Source organism: Pteropus medius, unplaced genomic scaffold (genome assembly GCF_902729225.1).
Source record: "Pteropus medius unplaced genomic scaffold, Ma_sr-lr_union100, whole genome shotgun sequence".
NCBI classification, from domain to species: Eukaryota; Metazoa; Chordata; class Mammalia; order Chiroptera; family Pteropodidae; genus Pteropus; species Pteropus medius.
In genome coordinates this window covers 18,580-34,964 of record NW_024352789.1, presented here as the reverse complement: position 1 = coordinate 34,964, position 16,385 = coordinate 18,580, and the positions used below count along the sequence as shown (strand labels likewise).

At 66.9% G+C, this 16,385-nt stretch overlaps 1 protein-coding gene across 2 annotated transcripts in view; it reads right to left on the bottom strand.

The window, feature by feature from the left end:
- Window positions 1–16,385, bottom strand: part of IQGAP3 (IQ motif containing GTPase activating protein 3) — a 31,744-nt gene that overhangs the window by 6,775 nt on the left and 8,584 nt on the right. For both annotated transcript variants that reach the window (XM_039849827.1, XM_039849826.1), the window contains exons 6-29: window positions 16,154–16,221; window positions 15,954–16,067; window positions 15,627–15,805; window positions 15,154–15,232; window positions 14,806–14,969; window positions 14,499–14,586; window positions 13,813–13,976; window positions 12,400–12,557; window positions 11,132–11,253; window positions 10,872–11,035; window positions 10,145–10,235; window positions 9,256–9,423; window positions 9,033–9,172; window positions 8,765–8,935; window positions 6,655–6,738; window positions 6,448–6,519; window positions 6,287–6,356; window positions 3,926–4,134; window positions 3,208–3,360; window positions 2,807–2,970; window positions 2,247–2,471; window positions 1,455–1,595; window positions 652–736; window positions 55–287 (exon numbers count right to left, since the gene is read on the bottom strand). In XM_039849827.1, the coding sequence (XP_039705761.1) occupies window positions 55–287; window positions 652–736; window positions 1,455–1,595; window positions 2,247–2,471; window positions 2,807–2,970; window positions 3,208–3,360; window positions 3,926–4,134; window positions 6,287–6,356; window positions 6,448–6,519; window positions 6,655–6,738; window positions 8,765–8,935; window positions 9,033–9,172; window positions 9,256–9,423; window positions 10,145–10,235; window positions 10,872–11,035; window positions 11,132–11,253; window positions 12,400–12,557; window positions 13,813–13,976; window positions 14,499–14,586; window positions 14,806–14,969; window positions 15,154–15,232; window positions 15,627–15,805; window positions 15,954–16,067; window positions 16,154–16,221 (3,306 nt within the window). The remainder of the gene's footprint in view (window positions 1–54; window positions 288–651; window positions 737–1,454; window positions 1,596–2,246; window positions 2,472–2,806; window positions 2,971–3,207; window positions 3,361–3,925; window positions 4,135–6,286; window positions 6,357–6,447; window positions 6,520–6,654; window positions 6,739–8,764; window positions 8,936–9,032; window positions 9,173–9,255; window positions 9,424–10,144; window positions 10,236–10,871; window positions 11,036–11,131; window positions 11,254–12,399; window positions 12,558–13,812; window positions 13,977–14,498; window positions 14,587–14,805; window positions 14,970–15,153; window positions 15,233–15,626; window positions 15,806–15,953; window positions 16,068–16,153; window positions 16,222–16,385) is intronic.

Genomic DNA, 16,385 nt, shown 5'->3' with positions numbered 1-16,385 from the left:
CACACTAAGCCGGGGAGAAGGGACGGGGAGGCGCGGGGTGCCAGGACCCTAGACCTGAACTTGAGGTGTGTCTGCTCCAGGTAGTCACTCAAGACGCGCAGGTGTCGGCTGTCACCAGAAGAGGTGTCGCCAGCCGCGGCCCGCTGCAGGACCTGGGCCACAGCCCCCAGGGTGTGCCGCTGCGGGGCGGTCAGCATGCTGCCCGCAGCCATTGCCACCACGTCGAAAGCGTCGGGCGCCACCACGGCCGGGTTCAGGAAGCGGTAGTACAGGAGGTTCCCTACCACCTGCGGGCAGAGGAGACCATTCGGACGCCCACCACGCTGCGCGGCTGGCCAGCCCCAGCCCCCATCCAGCTTGCTTGGCCGGAAAGGACCACCTGGGCCTGTCCGGTCATTTCACGGAAGAGAAAACGACCCAGAACAGGCCGGCCACTTGCTCAAGGTCACACAGCACATGCGAGCGCCAGCTGGGACTAGAACCCGGGGCTGGCTTCCGTCAGCTCCTGCCCCCTTGTCCCCGCCTCGATGAAGCCCTGCTGGTGAGCCAGGGACGAGTCGCAGGGTGAGGGTCGCTTTCCTTGTGGGGCTCCCTGCACAGGGTCTCTGTCCTGTGTGGATGTGGGGCGGGCGGGGCGGGGTCTGCACTGGCCTTGTCGAGCTCCGCCTCCCCGGCGTCCGGGAACTTCTCCGCCAGGGTGGTCTTCAGGACCTTGGCCAGGTACCGCATGCCGTAGCTGGGGACAAACGCTAGGCTCACCCGGGTCCTGCGTCTCTATGGGTGCGGGCCCACCTCTCACCCCGAGAGCTGAGTGCCAGCATGGGCGTGCTACCTGCGAAGTTCTTTAAATTTGTTTAAAAGCTACTTCTGCCTCCTAGGATATCAGAGACAGTTTGCGCCTCATCCTGCACTTTCTGCTATTAGTTCTAGGAGAACCTTTTCTGAACCCTAACTGTAAACCCTTCGTCCAGTTCTCTAGGCGGGGGAGCGGAGCCACAATGCACCCCCTCGCTCGCACCCCCACTTTGCCCATCGGCGCTGAGCCCCGGGAAGGCTGGCTGGCCGAAAGGCGGTCTGTGTGAGGCCTACCTTGCCAGCGTTTTCAGGTGTCTGCTTTTCGAAAAGCACGTTGTGACTACATTTTAAGAAAGGAGAGAGCCACGGAGCGCTCACCGGCTCGAGCGTCTCAGCCCTGACCCTGGGGACGCAGGAGCCCTGCTCCTCCCACGTACCCCGAACAATGACGTGTCCCCACAACCACCCGCCGTCCCCCCGTCTCAGCTGCAGGATGCCCTGACGGGCCACGCGGACCTGCACGCTCTGTTCCAGCTCAGTCTCCAGTGGGGCCCGTGGCTTCCCGCCCACCCCGGCCGCCCTGGGGCGCCCAGGGACTGCCCTGCTCCCTCCGTCATGGCCGGGCCCGGGCTGGGCCGGGCTGGGGCTGTGGCACGTACGGAATTTGGTCCACGGACGAGATGATGGCTACAAGGAAGTTATCCGCTACGGTGAGGAGGTTTCGGAGGGAGATGTCCAACCGTCTCTGGACCTCAGGGTGGCTCAAGGCCTGCTCTGGAGTGACGTTGTACGGGAGGTGGCTGCGGGCAGAGAGAGGCAGGTATCAGCCGCCCCTGCCCGAGGTCCAGTTGCTCGAACCTCAGCGAACAGCGGGACCTCACACGCGCACAGCTCAGGGCAGCCCAGCACGCCCAAGGAGGCCAGGCGGAGGGTGTGGAGGGACCAGGGCTGCCTGCACCGTCTTTGGCACCTGGGGCGATGGTGAAGGCTGGCCAGGGGCTGGCCGTCCCCCCTCCTGCTGCCCGCGTGCCACCCGGAGGAGCCAGCAGCACTGCCCACTCTCCTGGTGGCTCGTGCCCAGAGTGCCACACCTGCGGTCCGGGAGGCCGACCTTCTCCCGCCGGCCCCGCCTGCAGACCTGAACCCCGCCCGGACGCCATGCGTCGGGGCCCAGCCTCAGCTCCAGCCCCAGCCCCGGCTCATCGCACGCACCACGTGCCGGCGCTGACGTAGCAGAGACACATGAACACGTCCCTCCGTGTGGCTCGCTGGGCTGAGCACGCCAGGTCACTGTCCTTCACGTCGGCCCCACGCCACTCCCAGACGGGACTGAGCGGCTTCCTTCCTTCGTCCCACAGGGCTGGCGTCCCAGACGCATCAGGCAGCGTGCTGCGTACGTGCCACCCGTCGAGTGCCCGTGCCTCCCCAGCAGGGCCCGAGAGCACACTCACCTGCGCTGACCCATCTGGGCCTCCGTCTGGTTGACCCAGCTCTTGTAGACGTGCACAGGGTCGGTGTGGATGCTGAGCGTCTTGTCCTCCAGCACGTCCTGGACGACCCTGCCCAGGATCTCCCGCAGGGCGCTCTGGCCCCGTCCGTTACGGTAGAACCTCACCACCAGCCTGACCACCGTGGGGCTGCCCGTCGCCACGTCCTGCAGCCGCTCCACTTTTGACCTGTGGTTGGAGAGCTTATTGGAGCTGGTCCCCTGCTCGTGTGGGACAAGTAGCTGCCTTTGCTTCTTGAGATTTGGCTCTTCGGAGCCTGTACTGGTGTCCCTCCTCTTGAGGAGCGTCCGTCACCCCTGTCTCGCCCTCTGTGCTACCGTGTCAGCCCACGTCCCCTCCGTGCTGCCCCAGGGGTCTGGTACTGTCTCTGTAGGAGGCAGAGAAAAGACGGCTTCTGGCTCCACGTCCACCCTCAAACCTGAATGAACTGCCACGTGGGGGAGGACCAGCTGTGGCCTCTCCTGGCCTGCTCCCTCCCACCCCTTCGCAGCGGGGGGACCTGCCTGACTTCCTCCTGGAGCGCGGTCTTGAACAGCTGCAGCAGGAGGTAGGCCTCACGCCGGCTGGACGCGTAGTTGTACAGCCCGAAAATCACGGACTCCATGAACTTGGTGGTTTTGCCCTGCGGCATCTGGAAGATCAGCTTGGCCAGGTAGATGGGCTGAGTCTGCAGCAGTGGGAGGGGGCGGGAGTGGCTGCTGGCACACCGCCAGGACCCGCCAGGTAAAGGAAGGTCTTCCTGGGAGGGCTTGGAATGGAGGCGGCCCTGCCCCGTCTCCAGGGAGGAGGCAGGCTCTTTGGGGGAGGCGGTGGGGTTACGGAGAAGGACATCTTGCAGGAGGCAGTGGCAGGGGCACGGAGGCCTCAGGAGACGGGAGACCCCCCCTCCGAGGCCCCCGCTCACCTGGAGCAGGTAGAACAGGTGTTGGTAAGCTTCAAGCTTCTGCCGCTTCTCTTTGCTCAGCGACTTTAATCCCTTCTGCTTGTCCAGCACCATCATATCTGACAACTGTTCCTTATTCTTCTTGGTCAGCTTCTTGCAGTGGGAGACCACCTCCTGCGGGGGTGGGGGGAGCGGGTGACACGCTGGGCCCAGGCCAGCCCCACCCCCCCCACCCCCCGCAGGGCGTGTGGTCTGGGTCAGTGCCCCAAGGGCCAGGGCTTCCCATTCTGGGGTCCAGGGCATGAGCCGAGGGAGATAGGCGGTTCGGGGAGGCCCCGCCTGGTACCCCGGCTGTCACAGGCGAGTCCGCAGGGAGAGGCAGCTGCCAGGCGGAGGCGCTGTGCATGCTGGTTTTGCTTTCGGCTCTTGGCCGACTGTCGTGCAAATTTAAGTGGAGTTATCATTCCTACCCCGTGTGTGGTGATTTAGTCTAAGGAGCTTTCGAGTCTGTGTCTGCGTTTGGCCCGGTGAGGGGGGCCCTCTCATTTCTCCCAGTTTCCCAAGGAGAAGACAGACTTCGGGGGGAAGCGAGCAGCCCGCAGCCCCAGTCGGCAGAGCCCTTCTGCAGAGCCGTGTGTGCCCGGCAGTTACAAGGACTGAGGACGGCTGCGGTGAGGGCCTGAGCCAGGCGCAGACGGCAGGACGAGCAGCTGGGGGTGAGAGGGGCTGGTGGCCGCACCTGCAGAGTGGCCCGGCTCTTCACCAGCAGGCCGATCTTGGTGTCCATGAGGGCCAGGTCCCGCTCCAGCTGCTGATTGGCCCGGATCCTCCTCACCACCTGTTCCTGGAGCCTCAGCAGCTCCGCCTCGGCCAGGAAGTCCTGCTGGCTTTGATTCAGGAGGTGGATGAACCTGCGCAGCACCCTGAGCGGGGGGTGGGGCTCGTGCGCTGGGGGAGGGGGCAGCGGGGGGTCAGACACTTCCCCCGCACCCCAGGCCCCGTACTGCCCTAGACGCTCTGTTCGCAGCCGGAGGGCGATGGGCAGCCTCCCAGCGGTGCTATCCTGGAGCCTGGCCGGAGACCAGATGTGACACAGCCATCCGGCCCCTGCCAGCTCCCGCAGGCGACCGGGCCCCTGCCCTGAGCCCCTCCCCACTCCTTCACTCCAAGTTCACTCCCACCTCCCGCTGGCCTTCAGCCCTGCCTGCCCCTCACCCACCCTCCTGTCTGCAGTGCAGACATGGGGCACCGGTGAGAGGGGCCGCATCCTGTGGGCTTTAACCACAGGGAGCTCGGAGCTAGACGGCCCCTCCCCTGGGAGGGACATCTGGGCAAAGAGAAGCCTCGAGCTCAGCTACAGGGGACAACAGCAAGACAGCTACTAGGACACTGTCCACTCCGGGACAGAAACTGCTTCGCCATGAGAAACGGCCGTGAGGCCAGTGCCTGCAAGGAGCTGCCGAGATCGCCAAAGCACAGAGAGGGTGAGCCCTGTCCGGGTCGCACAGCGAGCAGCGAACGCAGGAGTCGATCTGGAAGACCTGTCCTCACAGGCAGCCCCGAAACGGAGCGGGTCACGACGCTGTGGTCGGAGCTCTGAGACGGGCACAAGAGCAGGACACCCCGGCCCGCCCGGGGAGAGCGGAAAGGCTCCCCGTGGGAGGAGGCGGTGGCCCGACCTGGGGTCTGTGGAAAGGGGTGACAGCGAGCGAACGCGGCTGTTTTAGGTTTAGGAAGTGCCGGAGGCCGCCACGTCGGGAATGCGGGACGGGGACACAGATGGCGAGGGACGGCGTCCGGCCAGTGAGGCCCGAGGGCAGGCCGCGGTCGGGAGACTGGACTTTGTCCACGCGGCAGTGGGGATTCACGGGTGGGATTTTGGCGGGAGGGTCCTCGGCCGCCGGGGACAGACGGGCATGACGGGGGGAGGGGCGATGAGGAACCGAAGACGGCGGCAGCATCCGGGGTCTGGACCCCGATGACCCTCAAGCAGCCCGGAGGCGGCTCATTTAGTAAATGAAAAAACGAAGGTGATAACGAAGTCACCTGCCTGGAGCCACACGGCCACTGAGCGCCAGTGCTGAGGGGCCCTGGGCTTGGCTAATGGAAGGAGATGGAGCTGGGAAAAGCAAGTTCTTCCAGAAAAACGAGAAGTGAACAGAAGAAAAAGACCAAGGGTGCCCAGAGCACACAGGCGACCAGGAGGCTCTGAGAAGGGGCCGGGCTGCGGACAGCTGCGGCGGGCAGGCGGCACCCCTGCAGGCAGGGCAGCGTGGGGCGAGGGCCGGGCAGCCGAAGGAGACGACTCTCGAACCCGTGTTCAACCTGGAGCCCAGCACTGTAGCCTCAGGCCCAGAAGGGAACCCAAGGGCCGGAGGGTGGGGACAAGCCATCCGTCCACCCACAAGGAGGTGGAACCCCAGGCCAGGCTTCTGGACTTTAGATAGCAGACAAGAGCAGCCTAGAAGGACCCCCTTAGGGCCTCCAGTGCGCGCCCTACTACTGGGAACTGGGGGGCAGGAAGCTGCAGTCCCCCACGTCCCCGGGCACTGCGGGATAGGCCTGCGAGCCCCGCCGACTTCCTGCGGCCGGTCATGGTCACGGTCACGGTCACGGAGGGCGGGAGGTGCAGAGGCCGCGGGCGTGAGGGGACAAGGGGGACGGCGAGCACCCTGGGGGAGGGGACACCCTTCCTCCGCCCCAGCGGTGGCTCAGGAAGACAGCTGAAGCCCGGCGCACCGCCAGCCTGCTCGGAGGACCCGCCCTGTGACCGACCGGGCTTCTGTCACCCCTGGTTGGACACTCCCCACAGACAACCAACTTGCACCTGCTGTGCGGCCCCAGCAAGGTCAGCGACACCTGCCTGGCTCTGGGGGCCCCTATGTCTCCCCTCAAACTGTGGGTCCCCAGAGGCAGGGCACATGTCCCCACGGTCCTGAGGCACGTGCAGTCGTCGATGAGAGAAAGGGCTCACGGCCAGGCCCCTTCTCCAGGGCTGCCAGGTGAGCTGTGGCGGTGTGACTGTCCCATGCTGACTGTTGAAAGCGTCGGCCGCACAGCGGACACTCACACGGACGGGGTGGGGGGAGACCGTGCTCACCTAGCATCCTGTAGTCACCCCGCGCTTTCCAGGCTCGGAAGAAGGCCTGGATCTTCACGGCGGAGTCAGCCTGCCATGAACGCAGAAGGGAAGGGTCGCCGGCTGGCCTGGCCCGGCTCTCATGGGTGGAAGGGGCAGTGGACGGGGAGGACAGTGCTCACGTTCAGCTGGAAGTAGCCCAGACGCCTTCGGTACCGCCTCCGAGCTGCCCACATCCGGGCCCACGCCTGGATCTGCGGAGGGAGATGCACGGCCCTCAGACCCAGACAGCTAGGCCGGCTCTGAGGTCACGAGCTGGGAGGGGACTAGCTGGCCGTTCTGAGAGTCCCCTCAAGAGAGACAGGAGCCCCCCAAACCCCGATAGCCACCTTGACGACGACATCTGTGTTTGCTTTCAAGTACTGCAAGCGGTCCAGGTAAATCTTCCGCTGTCTGTAACCCCGCCAGCGAGCCTGCCGTCGGGAGAGAAACGGCGGTGAGACCCTGGTCGCAGCTGGCCCAACGGGCCAGGCCGGGCCGGGCCAGGCTGAGCCGGCCGGGGAGAAGCCTCTGCCTGGGCTCGCAGGGAGGGGAGGGAGCAGGCAAGCAGACGGGGCGGGGAACAGGCCCTGTTCTCAAAGGACTTCTGACTCACAGGGAGACCAACCGTCTGCACGAAGCTGACCATGCCCTCGGGCCAGCACACACACGCGTGTGCACAGATGCACCACATGCTCAAACACGCGCCCGTGCTAACCAACAGAAACTCAGCCGTAAGATACCAGCCTCAAAGAAATTAGCAAAGCATACACTCCCTCACCGAGTTCACCAAAGCAGGCACCACGCCCCCAAGATACACTCACCCACCCATCTCGAGAGCAGCCACACGCCGGCCCACATGCCGTCTGGAAAGCACGCTCGGGCACCGAGGGCGCAGGTCACCCAAGCCCGCGAGGACTTTCCCTTCACAGCCCGACCACCCGGCCCCCTCCCCAGCTCCAAGGTCCCAGGGTGACGGCACAGCCGCCCGCCCTCCCCGTCACTGCCTCCGTGAGGATCCCGGCCATCAAGCTTTCTTCCAAACTAGCCTTAGGACTTCCGGCCCCTGAATTTTCTCCGAAGCCAGGCCTCGTGCCCCGCCTTCTCCCCACCCACCCAAGTCCCTCCTGTCTTCCAGGCCCGTGTCAAACGGCCCCCCGCTGCTCCGCCTGACAGCACTGACCACGACTTGACCACCGACGTCACAGTTTGGTGGGTTAAGAGCGTCCCCTCTCAGCCAGTTGCCGTCCCGTCTCAAAGCCAGCTCTCCTGGCCAGGCTCTCCCTAACCTTCGGCTTCCAGTGTCCCTCCGTTGGGACAGGATGTGAGAGAGACAGCTCGGGCCCGTGACACCTGCTGTCTCTCCTGGAGCCTAGCGCTGTTCCCAGGCCCTTCCTCAGCACGCCTCCCTGTCCTGCTCCAGGCTCTGCCACCGGAGGCAGAGGGGTCTCCCCTGCTCTTGCTCCGCCCCGCTCAAGTGGGTACCCCAGGCCAGAGGCCCCGGGGGAGGCAGGACCAGGCGGCAGACTGCAGCCCGAGTCCAAAGCCTAAGCCCGCGGTTTCCACCCACGTGCCCCAGACCATGACCCATCGCCAAGGGCCGCGTGCCAGTCTCGGCCTGTGCGTCCGTGTCCCTGGGGGGCGCTGTGCTCGGCTTTGTGTCTCCACTAGCCCAGCATCTAACGGCAGCTGTGCTCCTGCTCCTGCGGGGCGGTGGGGGGTGTTTCCCTCCCCCGGCCAGCGTGGGTCCTGGGCACTCAGGGATGCTTATTAAATAAACCACCTTCACGCTGCCAACACCGGCACGAGGCCCTCGGTCGCATCTACCCAGAGGTCCCTGCTCGTCCGGCTCCCATCATTCCTGGCTCCCAACCTTCCCAGTTGGCCTCGTGTCCCAGCTCCTTGGGGTCAGTCTCAGAGGCCACACTGGGCCACTCACAGGGTGCAAGAATGAAACTGGAAAGGGCTGGCCGGACAGAAAGGGCAGCCGGCCTCCCCCTCAGGGGCGCCCCCTTCTCCGTCAACCCCCCACCTCCCCACGCCCCCGTTCCAGTAGGAAGGGGTCCTGCCATCATTCTCGGCGTCAGCCCCCGCCCCCGTGGGGGGTGGACAGGCAGCTCTCGCGCTCTGGGCGCTGGCGGCTCCCGGCACTGGCACACGCTCTCGCCCGCCTGCCGGGCACTGCTCGGGGCGCGTCAGCTGTGACCTCGCTGGGTCCTCACAGCGGCCCTACCGGGTGGGCCCCGCAACCTGATTCCCATGTTCCCGATGAGAAAACTTGGGGAAGGTGAGCAACTCGTCCCAAGTGACAGAGCAGGGACGCAAACCCAGGCGGCCTGGGCCCAGAATCCGTGCTCTGAAGCACTGCGTTCGGAGGCCAAAAGATCACCCCAACCCCGCTCGGCACAGAGCACATCGGGAGGGAGCCCCCCGAAGACGGAGAAGGCCAGAGCCCGCCACCTGGATCCTGACGACGGCTGGGAGCCAGGTCCTCAGGAAGCGGGAGCGCTCGGCGAACCTCTGCCGAGCCAGGACGCCACGGAGGCGGGCCTGGAGCTGGACCACGAAGCCCACGCTGGCCTCCCAGAGCTGCTGGCGGTCGTGGGCAGCGGTGACTGTGGTGACGGCTGCCTGTGGAGGCGGCGGAGAGAGCCCATGGTGCCCCGGTGGGTGGGAGCCTCTCCCACAGGGAGCCCCATCCACGCCCCCCAGCCAGGGCCCCGCCCACCTGGATCTCCTCACGGGTCAGGTGGGAGGTGTTGAGGCGGCCGCCCGGGGGCCTCTCCCAGGTCCCCTGGAAGGTCTGCAGGTGGAGGTAGTAGGCGGTGCCGTCCTCCATGTCATGTTGAACCCAGAAAGCTGTGTCCCCTGCACAGGAGCCAGCGAGCAGAGGAGGCTCAGTGGGGCCAGAGGCGGCCAGGCGGGCAGACGCGGGTCAGGCGGGGCGTTACCTGGGTGTCGCTTCTCAGCCATGGCACCTTCCAGAACTCGCTGGTAGCCGGCGGCACAGGCGGGAACCACCCCTCGGAGGGCCACGGCGGGGTTCCTCAGCACCCGCTCTGTCTGGGCGGCCTTGCCCTCCTTGATGGCCTGATTGATGGCGGCCACGCCAAGAGCCACTGGCAGAGGCATGAGAGCGAGCGGTCAACCCCTCCAAGTCCCCCCCAGGCCGTCCTGTCCGCTGGGGCTGGATTCGGAGGACACGAAAACACCCCATCTGATAGAGGGGACAGGGGACACCCCAGGAGGGATGCGCACACGGGAAAAGCAGCAGCCCACGGCTGTGCCTGGGGGAGAAGGTGCAGTCAAGGGAGGCTTCCTGGAGGAGGCAGTGTGGGGGTGGCCTCGGGAAAGGGCAGTCAGCCCTGAGTAGCCCAAAGGCAGGGTCTGGGCACAGAGCCCAGGGCAGCTTCTCAGGAGGAGAATGAAGCCTCAGGACGTGGGGCTGGGTGCAGCACACCCCCTTCCAGTCCCTCACAGACAGACAGATGGACACAGGTCCCCAGACGCCAAGAACTCACACGTTTCTGCCTCTGCACTGATCCTGCCCACTTTTCCTCAAAACCACCCCGTCCTCCACCCGCAGGCCTGAGCGTTCTCTAGCCAGAGCTGATCGCTGGACCCCAAACCAGCCACCAGCAGCAAGCGGGGTGTTCTGTGCCCACACCCCACGGCCCCGACTCCCCACACTCGCCCCGTGGGGAAGGGCTCTCGGCCCCCGAGGACCCCTGCCCATGGTCCCACGGCCGCCCCGCCCAGCCCTCCTCCCCGCAGAGGGCGTGGGGAGAGAGAGGGGGCTGGCGGGCACCCGATCGCCTAGCTGCCCGCTCGGCCCTTTACTTCTCTGAGTCGCGTCCGTGTCCTGGTTGGCGCGGGCCACTTCCTGGCGGATCTCGTCCAGCCACAGCACAGCCCCGGGGTCCCCGGTGCCCTGGAGGTGGGAGACGGGAGGAGAGGCGGGTGGGTCTCCCTGGTCCCCAGGCCCAGCCACCAGGAACACCCAGCTGCAGGCCGACTCTGCAGCCACGGGGACGGCGGCCCCCACTCCCCGCCTGCGGCCAGCCTGGGCACAGCCTCACGCGGGCTCGTTGGACTGCGGCCAGGCGGGAAGGCTCCTGCCCACCCTGCCTTCAGCCCGGCCCAACTCCAGCTCAGCCCGGCCACGGCCACACGCTCAGGGCGTGAACCCCGCACAACCTTCAGTTCATTTGATTTTACCCCATGCCAGGAGGCAGGAGGACAGATGGGGCAGGCAGTTTTACAGGGAAGGGGAGCTCAGGGACGGCAGGGAATTGCTGGAGGTCACGAGGTCACAGGTGTCAGAGCAGGACAGTCCAGCCCGGGGCCCTGGCTCCTCCCGAGCAGAGGCCCCCGCTCTCCCCTCTGTCCCACGGCCCGGCCCTGGCCCACCTCCTCCCGGGGCCGGATCAGAACCCCGCCTGCCTCGGTGCCTAGAAGGGACGGTGTCCACCAGGCTGGGGCTCTCCCGGGTGCAGGCCTGCACTCGGGGACGTCCGTCCTGCGCCGGGGACCGACTCAGCCAGCCGACACCGCACCCGGGCCTCACCTGGGCCTTCCGCCTTTTGGCCGCGATGAGGAGGAGATGGTACCGGGACGCAACAGGGAGGCGGACGCCGTCCAGGCCAGCCGCGGGACACAGGAGGGCGGACAGGGTCTTCTCGGGGCTGCCCTGGCTCAGAGCCTCGTTGATGAGGCTGACCGCAAGCACCTCTGGGGAAGACAGCGGGCGGGCAGGGGGCTCAGGCCCACGGCCTCGAGACAGGGCCGCCCGCGGTGGGCCTTCCCCGGCCCCCAGGCCCCACTCACGGTCAGTCTCCTCCTGGGCCCGGGCGTTGACCCAGCTCACGGTGGCCTGCAGGTCGTTCCAGCTCAGGAAGGCCCCGGCCGGTCCACGAGCCTGTCGCAGGTCCCGCAGAGCATCGAAGTACCTGGCGGCGGGGTGGGCAGCGTGGGCTCCGTCGGTAGGAGCCGGGAGGCGACCCCGAGCTCTCCTCGCTCGGCCGCCGGGCCCCTCCCCTCACGGCTCTTCCTTCTCGGCCTCCCTGCTGGTTCCTCCCCGCATTGAGAACCCTGGCGCCCCCAAGCCCGGCCGGGTCCCCCGCCCCCAGTCATGTCCTCGCCGTGCGACTGGAAGCACCAGGTCCCAACAGCGCCCCGACGCGCCTCCAGGCTTCCCACAAACCCGCTGCTGTGTCTCGTGGCTCATGCGGCCTCTGCTCCCACACCTCCCCCAGCCTCAGGCCCTGGCTCGTCGTCTGGCGTGTGAGCCCCACCCCTCCGCACCTCACCCATGAGAGAGGGTCCACAGCTGGGCTCTCTGGAGACCTGTCCAGCCCTGTCCCCACCTGGCTGCCTCTGCCCCATCACTCCAGCAGACAAGCCTGGGGCCCTGGCCTCGCCCATCTGACCTGCACTGGTCCCCCACCCCGTGGAAGAATTAGCCAGCCTCCCACTTGAAGGTTCACACCCCCCCGTGATCACCCCCGTGAAGGTCACACCCCCGAGAGGGTCAGCTGTCCCCCTTGCGTTCCCCTTCCTCCCTCGGAGTGGGAGCACAGCCTGCATGCCTGGCGTGCCTGGCACATCTCTGGGGACACTGAGCTGGGAGCGCAGCCCCCCGAGGGCTTGGTGGCCGTCGCGTAGGCCCTGCAGGTCCCTCGGAAGGTCCCCTTACTAAGGAGGCCGCCCGCGAGCACACGGTGCGAACGCACAGGCCACCCCCCCAGTCCCCGCCGCGGTCCCCAGGACTGTGCTTGCGGCCACAGCGCCTCTCCCCCCGCCGGCCGACGTGACGCGCCCGCCTGCCCCGCCAGCCCGCAGCTTTGGGGAGAACTTCGTCTGCTCGCTTGCTTCCCAGCACGTGAGTGGGGACCAAATCTTTGTGATCCAAGACAAGAGAGACTAATCAGAGGGAGGGAGGTGACTGTGACCCCACCGTCTCCCCGGGGACGCCCGCAGACCAGAAGGGGCCTGGGCCAGGGGGCAGGGCCTCCTGCAGCGGGGGGGCCCCAGGCAGGCCTGGCGTCTCTGCTGCACCCTCCTGCCCAACTCCCAACGCGGCGAAGCCCCCTCACCGCTGAGCGTGCTCGCCTTCTGCCCCGGCCAGGCCCGTGGCGGGGTTCGCCAGGCTGCTCCAGAAGCCGTAGGCATCCCCGGCCTCCAGGGCCCGGTTAATCAGGACGACGGCCGACAGCATCTCCACAGCCACAAAGAGCTCCTCGTGGCCAAGCTCCTGTGAGGGGGAGGGCTGGTGAAGGGCCTGGGGCCTCCCACCCCCCCGCCCCCCGCCTCCCCTGTCCCGTCTCCACCCTGAACAGTCACGCCTAACGCTTGAGAACACTTAGATGTGCTCAGGGTGTCAGTATTTCACACTCATCATCTGATTTTCATAATAAGCAAATGAGGCAGGTGCCACCGACAGCGCCACCTCCCAGGCGAGCCTGAGGTCAGGTAATTAAGTCCGGAGCCCATCAGTGAGCCCTCCCAGGCTCTCCGGTCCCTTCCGCACCCCGCCGGGCACACGGCAGGGAGGTAAGGAGATCACCCCACCCTGCACGCACCCCCGGCCCCGGCCCAGTCTCCTTTCCGGGCCTCTGCTCGCCCTCCCCTCTGCCACGAATGTCCTTCCTGCGTCTGCACGGAGTGCGGTGGATAAAAACAAGCTGAAACTTGCAGGCCAGCCTCGCCCCTAAGCACGTGTGTCGGCTCTTCGAACCCCTACAACGACCCGGCACAGAAATACATCATCGGCCCCATTTTACATGTGACCGGGGCAGAGAGGGTGCTAACTTGCCCAGGGTCATTCGGCTCGGAAGCGGCAGAGTGGACTTGAACTCGGGCGTCTAGCCTGGAGGTCCACAACCTCCGTCACTATGCTTCGCCTCTCGGTCCTCGCCCAATGCTTGTCCTACAGTCGCCGGTGTTGAGACTATGCCCGTCGTGTGGGTCTCCTCTTCCAGGAAGCCTTCCCAGACTCACCCCGGCTCCTCCCTCGCTTCCCTGGTCTGAAGTCCTATCGCGTTCCATCGTCTGCCGGGCCCCTGGGGTATTCGAACTCCTCTAACAGGCTGGACGCCCCAGAGGGAGGGCCCTATCGCCCCGACGTTGTCGTCGGAGAAGCGGTATGGACCGGGCCGGGGCGAAGGCGGGCAGCAGGGCTGACAGCGCGGGCTGCAGGCACGCCCAGCTCTGCGCTCGCTCTCACTGCCCAGTTACGCCTGTGCCTGTGTCCGCGACCTCTGCGTCTCACCCCCAAACAGCAGCGATGACACCGGCCTTGCGGGCTCCTTTAAGGAGTGAATGAGTGTGTCAAGCAGTTTTTGCCCAAGGACAGTGGCTATTACACTACGCTCGGGGGCAAGGCCGGTCGCCTTGTCTGTCCCCGGGTCTCTGCCAGCACGTAAGAGTGCCCCCGAGGCTGCGCTGGGCGGGCTGCCGGCCCCTCCAGCTGCTCGGGAGGCAAAGGCCGACCGCGTGCGGGGCCTCACCCCCGGCTGCTGCTGCTGGAGCATCGCCAGCTCCTGCTGGTACACGGCCGAGGCGCAGGGGTGCACGGCGGGCAGCTGGGCTTCTGGGCACCTCAGCTCCTTCACGGTGTCAGCGGCCACTCCCGCCCGGATGGCCTGGTTGATCCTCCGCACGGCCCGGAGCACTGCAGGGGGGAGGGGAGGCTGCACCAGCCGACCCTGCAGGCCAAAGCCCCTCTGGAGGGGCCGGGCCAGCCTAGTGACAGGCCTGGTGCCCGCAGGCTGCCCGTGTCCCTCACCCTCAGTTCCTCTCCACCCTTACTCTCCAGACGAATGCCCTTGGCGGGGGCCACCCCCAACTCACACTCTTAAGAGAGAGTTACACTCGTGTGCATTCCCGAAGGGAGCAGAGTGGGACCCCAGCGTGCCCCTCACCCGGGAGGCTGTGACCCCAGGAGGTGAAGGGACTGGCTGCCCGGGACCCAGCGGTGCCCCGCTGTCCCTGGCCTGAGGCCTGAGCGAGCTCGTGCACAGTGTCCCCCGGGCAGCTGGGGCAGGGCACACCGCGTGAGGGACGGAGAAGGCCCCACTAGGCCGGGAACTGGGCCGCAGTCAGCACCGCGCTGCAGCGGCGGGCGAGGGTCAGAGGCCCCCACCCCGCAGGAGCCAGCGAAGCCCGGGCCAGGCCCCGCCTGGAGACAACGTACTGGCCAGCTCCCGATCACCCCTCTCGTTGGCGGCGGCCACACCGGCTTGGACCTCCTCCTTTTCCAGAAGCTCCTCCAGGCCCAGCTCCTGGAAGCGGGAAGACACGCAGCACAGGAGGCCTCGGGGCTGTGCACATGACTCCACAGCTGCCCGGGGCAGTGCAGGCCCACCCGGCCAATGACCCCCACCTGCCTCGCCCTGAGGGGGACTGGCCTGGCCCACCCGGCCAGTCACTTGACGGAGGCGACATTGAGTAAGGCCCCCTGTGCTATAGGGGGCAGGGGGCAGGGGGCAGGCCCGGCCGACCTGAGCTTTCTGCTCTCTGTCTGAGCTCAGCTGCTGCAGGTACCAGTCTGCGAAGCCCCTCCTCACGTCCCGCAGGGCCAGGGCAGGGTCCCAGAGGGCCTCGAGCAAGGCCTCAGCCCTCCGACTCTCCAGCGCCCAGTCCACAGCTTCTAGCGCCCCAAGGACTGAAAAAGACAAGAGGCCCCGGGCCGTGTGGGAAAGCCCAGCCCAGGCACCCCACCCTGTCTCTGGTTCCGGGGCGACGGGTCGGGCCCAAGTCCTTCAGCGTGACCTGCCCCAGACCCCGAGGGCATCCTGACGCCTCCGCCTGGGCCTCCAAGCAGCGTCCGCCCGGCCTGTCCCTCTTACTGTTGGCCTGGCTGACGTGGCCCTGGATTTCGGCCTGAGTCAGGTGGCGGTCATAGATGTCCCGGCTCTCCACATCCTCCTGCAAGCACCGCAGCGTGAGGGGACCCCGGAGCCCGGCTCCTCCTCCCCGCCCCCGCCCGTCTGGCCCAAGGCGAAGGTCAGTCTGGTCGGAAGGAATCTGGGACACTGTAGGGTCCAACCCCCGGCGCCGACAGTTGTCCAGCCAGCCCAGTCCCACCCGCCCCTGCGTGCCAGCGTGTGTCCGGCCGTCACCGAAGGCCCAGTCCCAGAGCCTCTTCTCCTGTCCTCCGCATGCGCTGTATTCTAAGTCACCCTCCCATTTCTCATAACTGACAACTGGTTCCTGTGAGCGACGCTGGAGCCCAGACATAGGAGAGAGAGGCGTCTCGGTCTCACTCGGGACTGCCCGGGTGCCAGCTCTCCAGCCCGTGCACCCCAAACCTCCTCCTTACGCGGCTCCCGGCGCTGGCGGCCTTCTCCCTCTTGGCCTGGGCCAGCAGCTCCTGGTAGATGGCCGCCAGCGGCCCGCGAACGTTCCCCAGCAGAGCACTGGGGTTCTGCAAGGCAGCCAGCGTGTCCTCGGCCACCCCGCGCTCCACGGCCTCGTTGATGGCCAGCACGGCAGCGTGGACTAGGAGGGGGCAGGCAACCAGGTCAGCGGGCCGGCTGCCGGCCTCGGACGCCCACAGGGGCCAGGCCAGCCAGGTGGCCTGATGCCCTGCCAGTGGGTGAGGGGTCTGGGACTCCGTCTGAGGGCCCCTGGGGGCAGTCCACCCTACCTGCAGCCTCATCCCCCGACAGCTCGCTGGCCAGGATGCCTCCGATTTTGCTGAAGGCAGGCAGCTGCAGGCCGTATCTGGCCAGCTCAGAGGCCATGTGGCTGACTTCCTCGGCTGCAATGACACCAGAGGTGGCCAACATCAGCCCGCAGCCTCTAGGCCGGGCAGACCGCGGCGGCCAGGGCAGGAGCTGGGCTCACCTGTGAACTTCACCTTCCCGTACAGGTCGTGTATCCGAGGAGCCAGTCCCAGACGGAAGAGGAAGAGACTGAGAGAGAGAGGGAGACATGAGGCCCTCGTCTGGGGCTCGGGGACGCGGACCACGCAGCACTGCCCTCGAGTCGCCACGGCCCACAGGGAGGGTGCCACTGGACACCCGGCCACAGCCGGAGCTGCCGGCGGCAGAGGGCACCGCGGGAGCTCTGGGTGCTG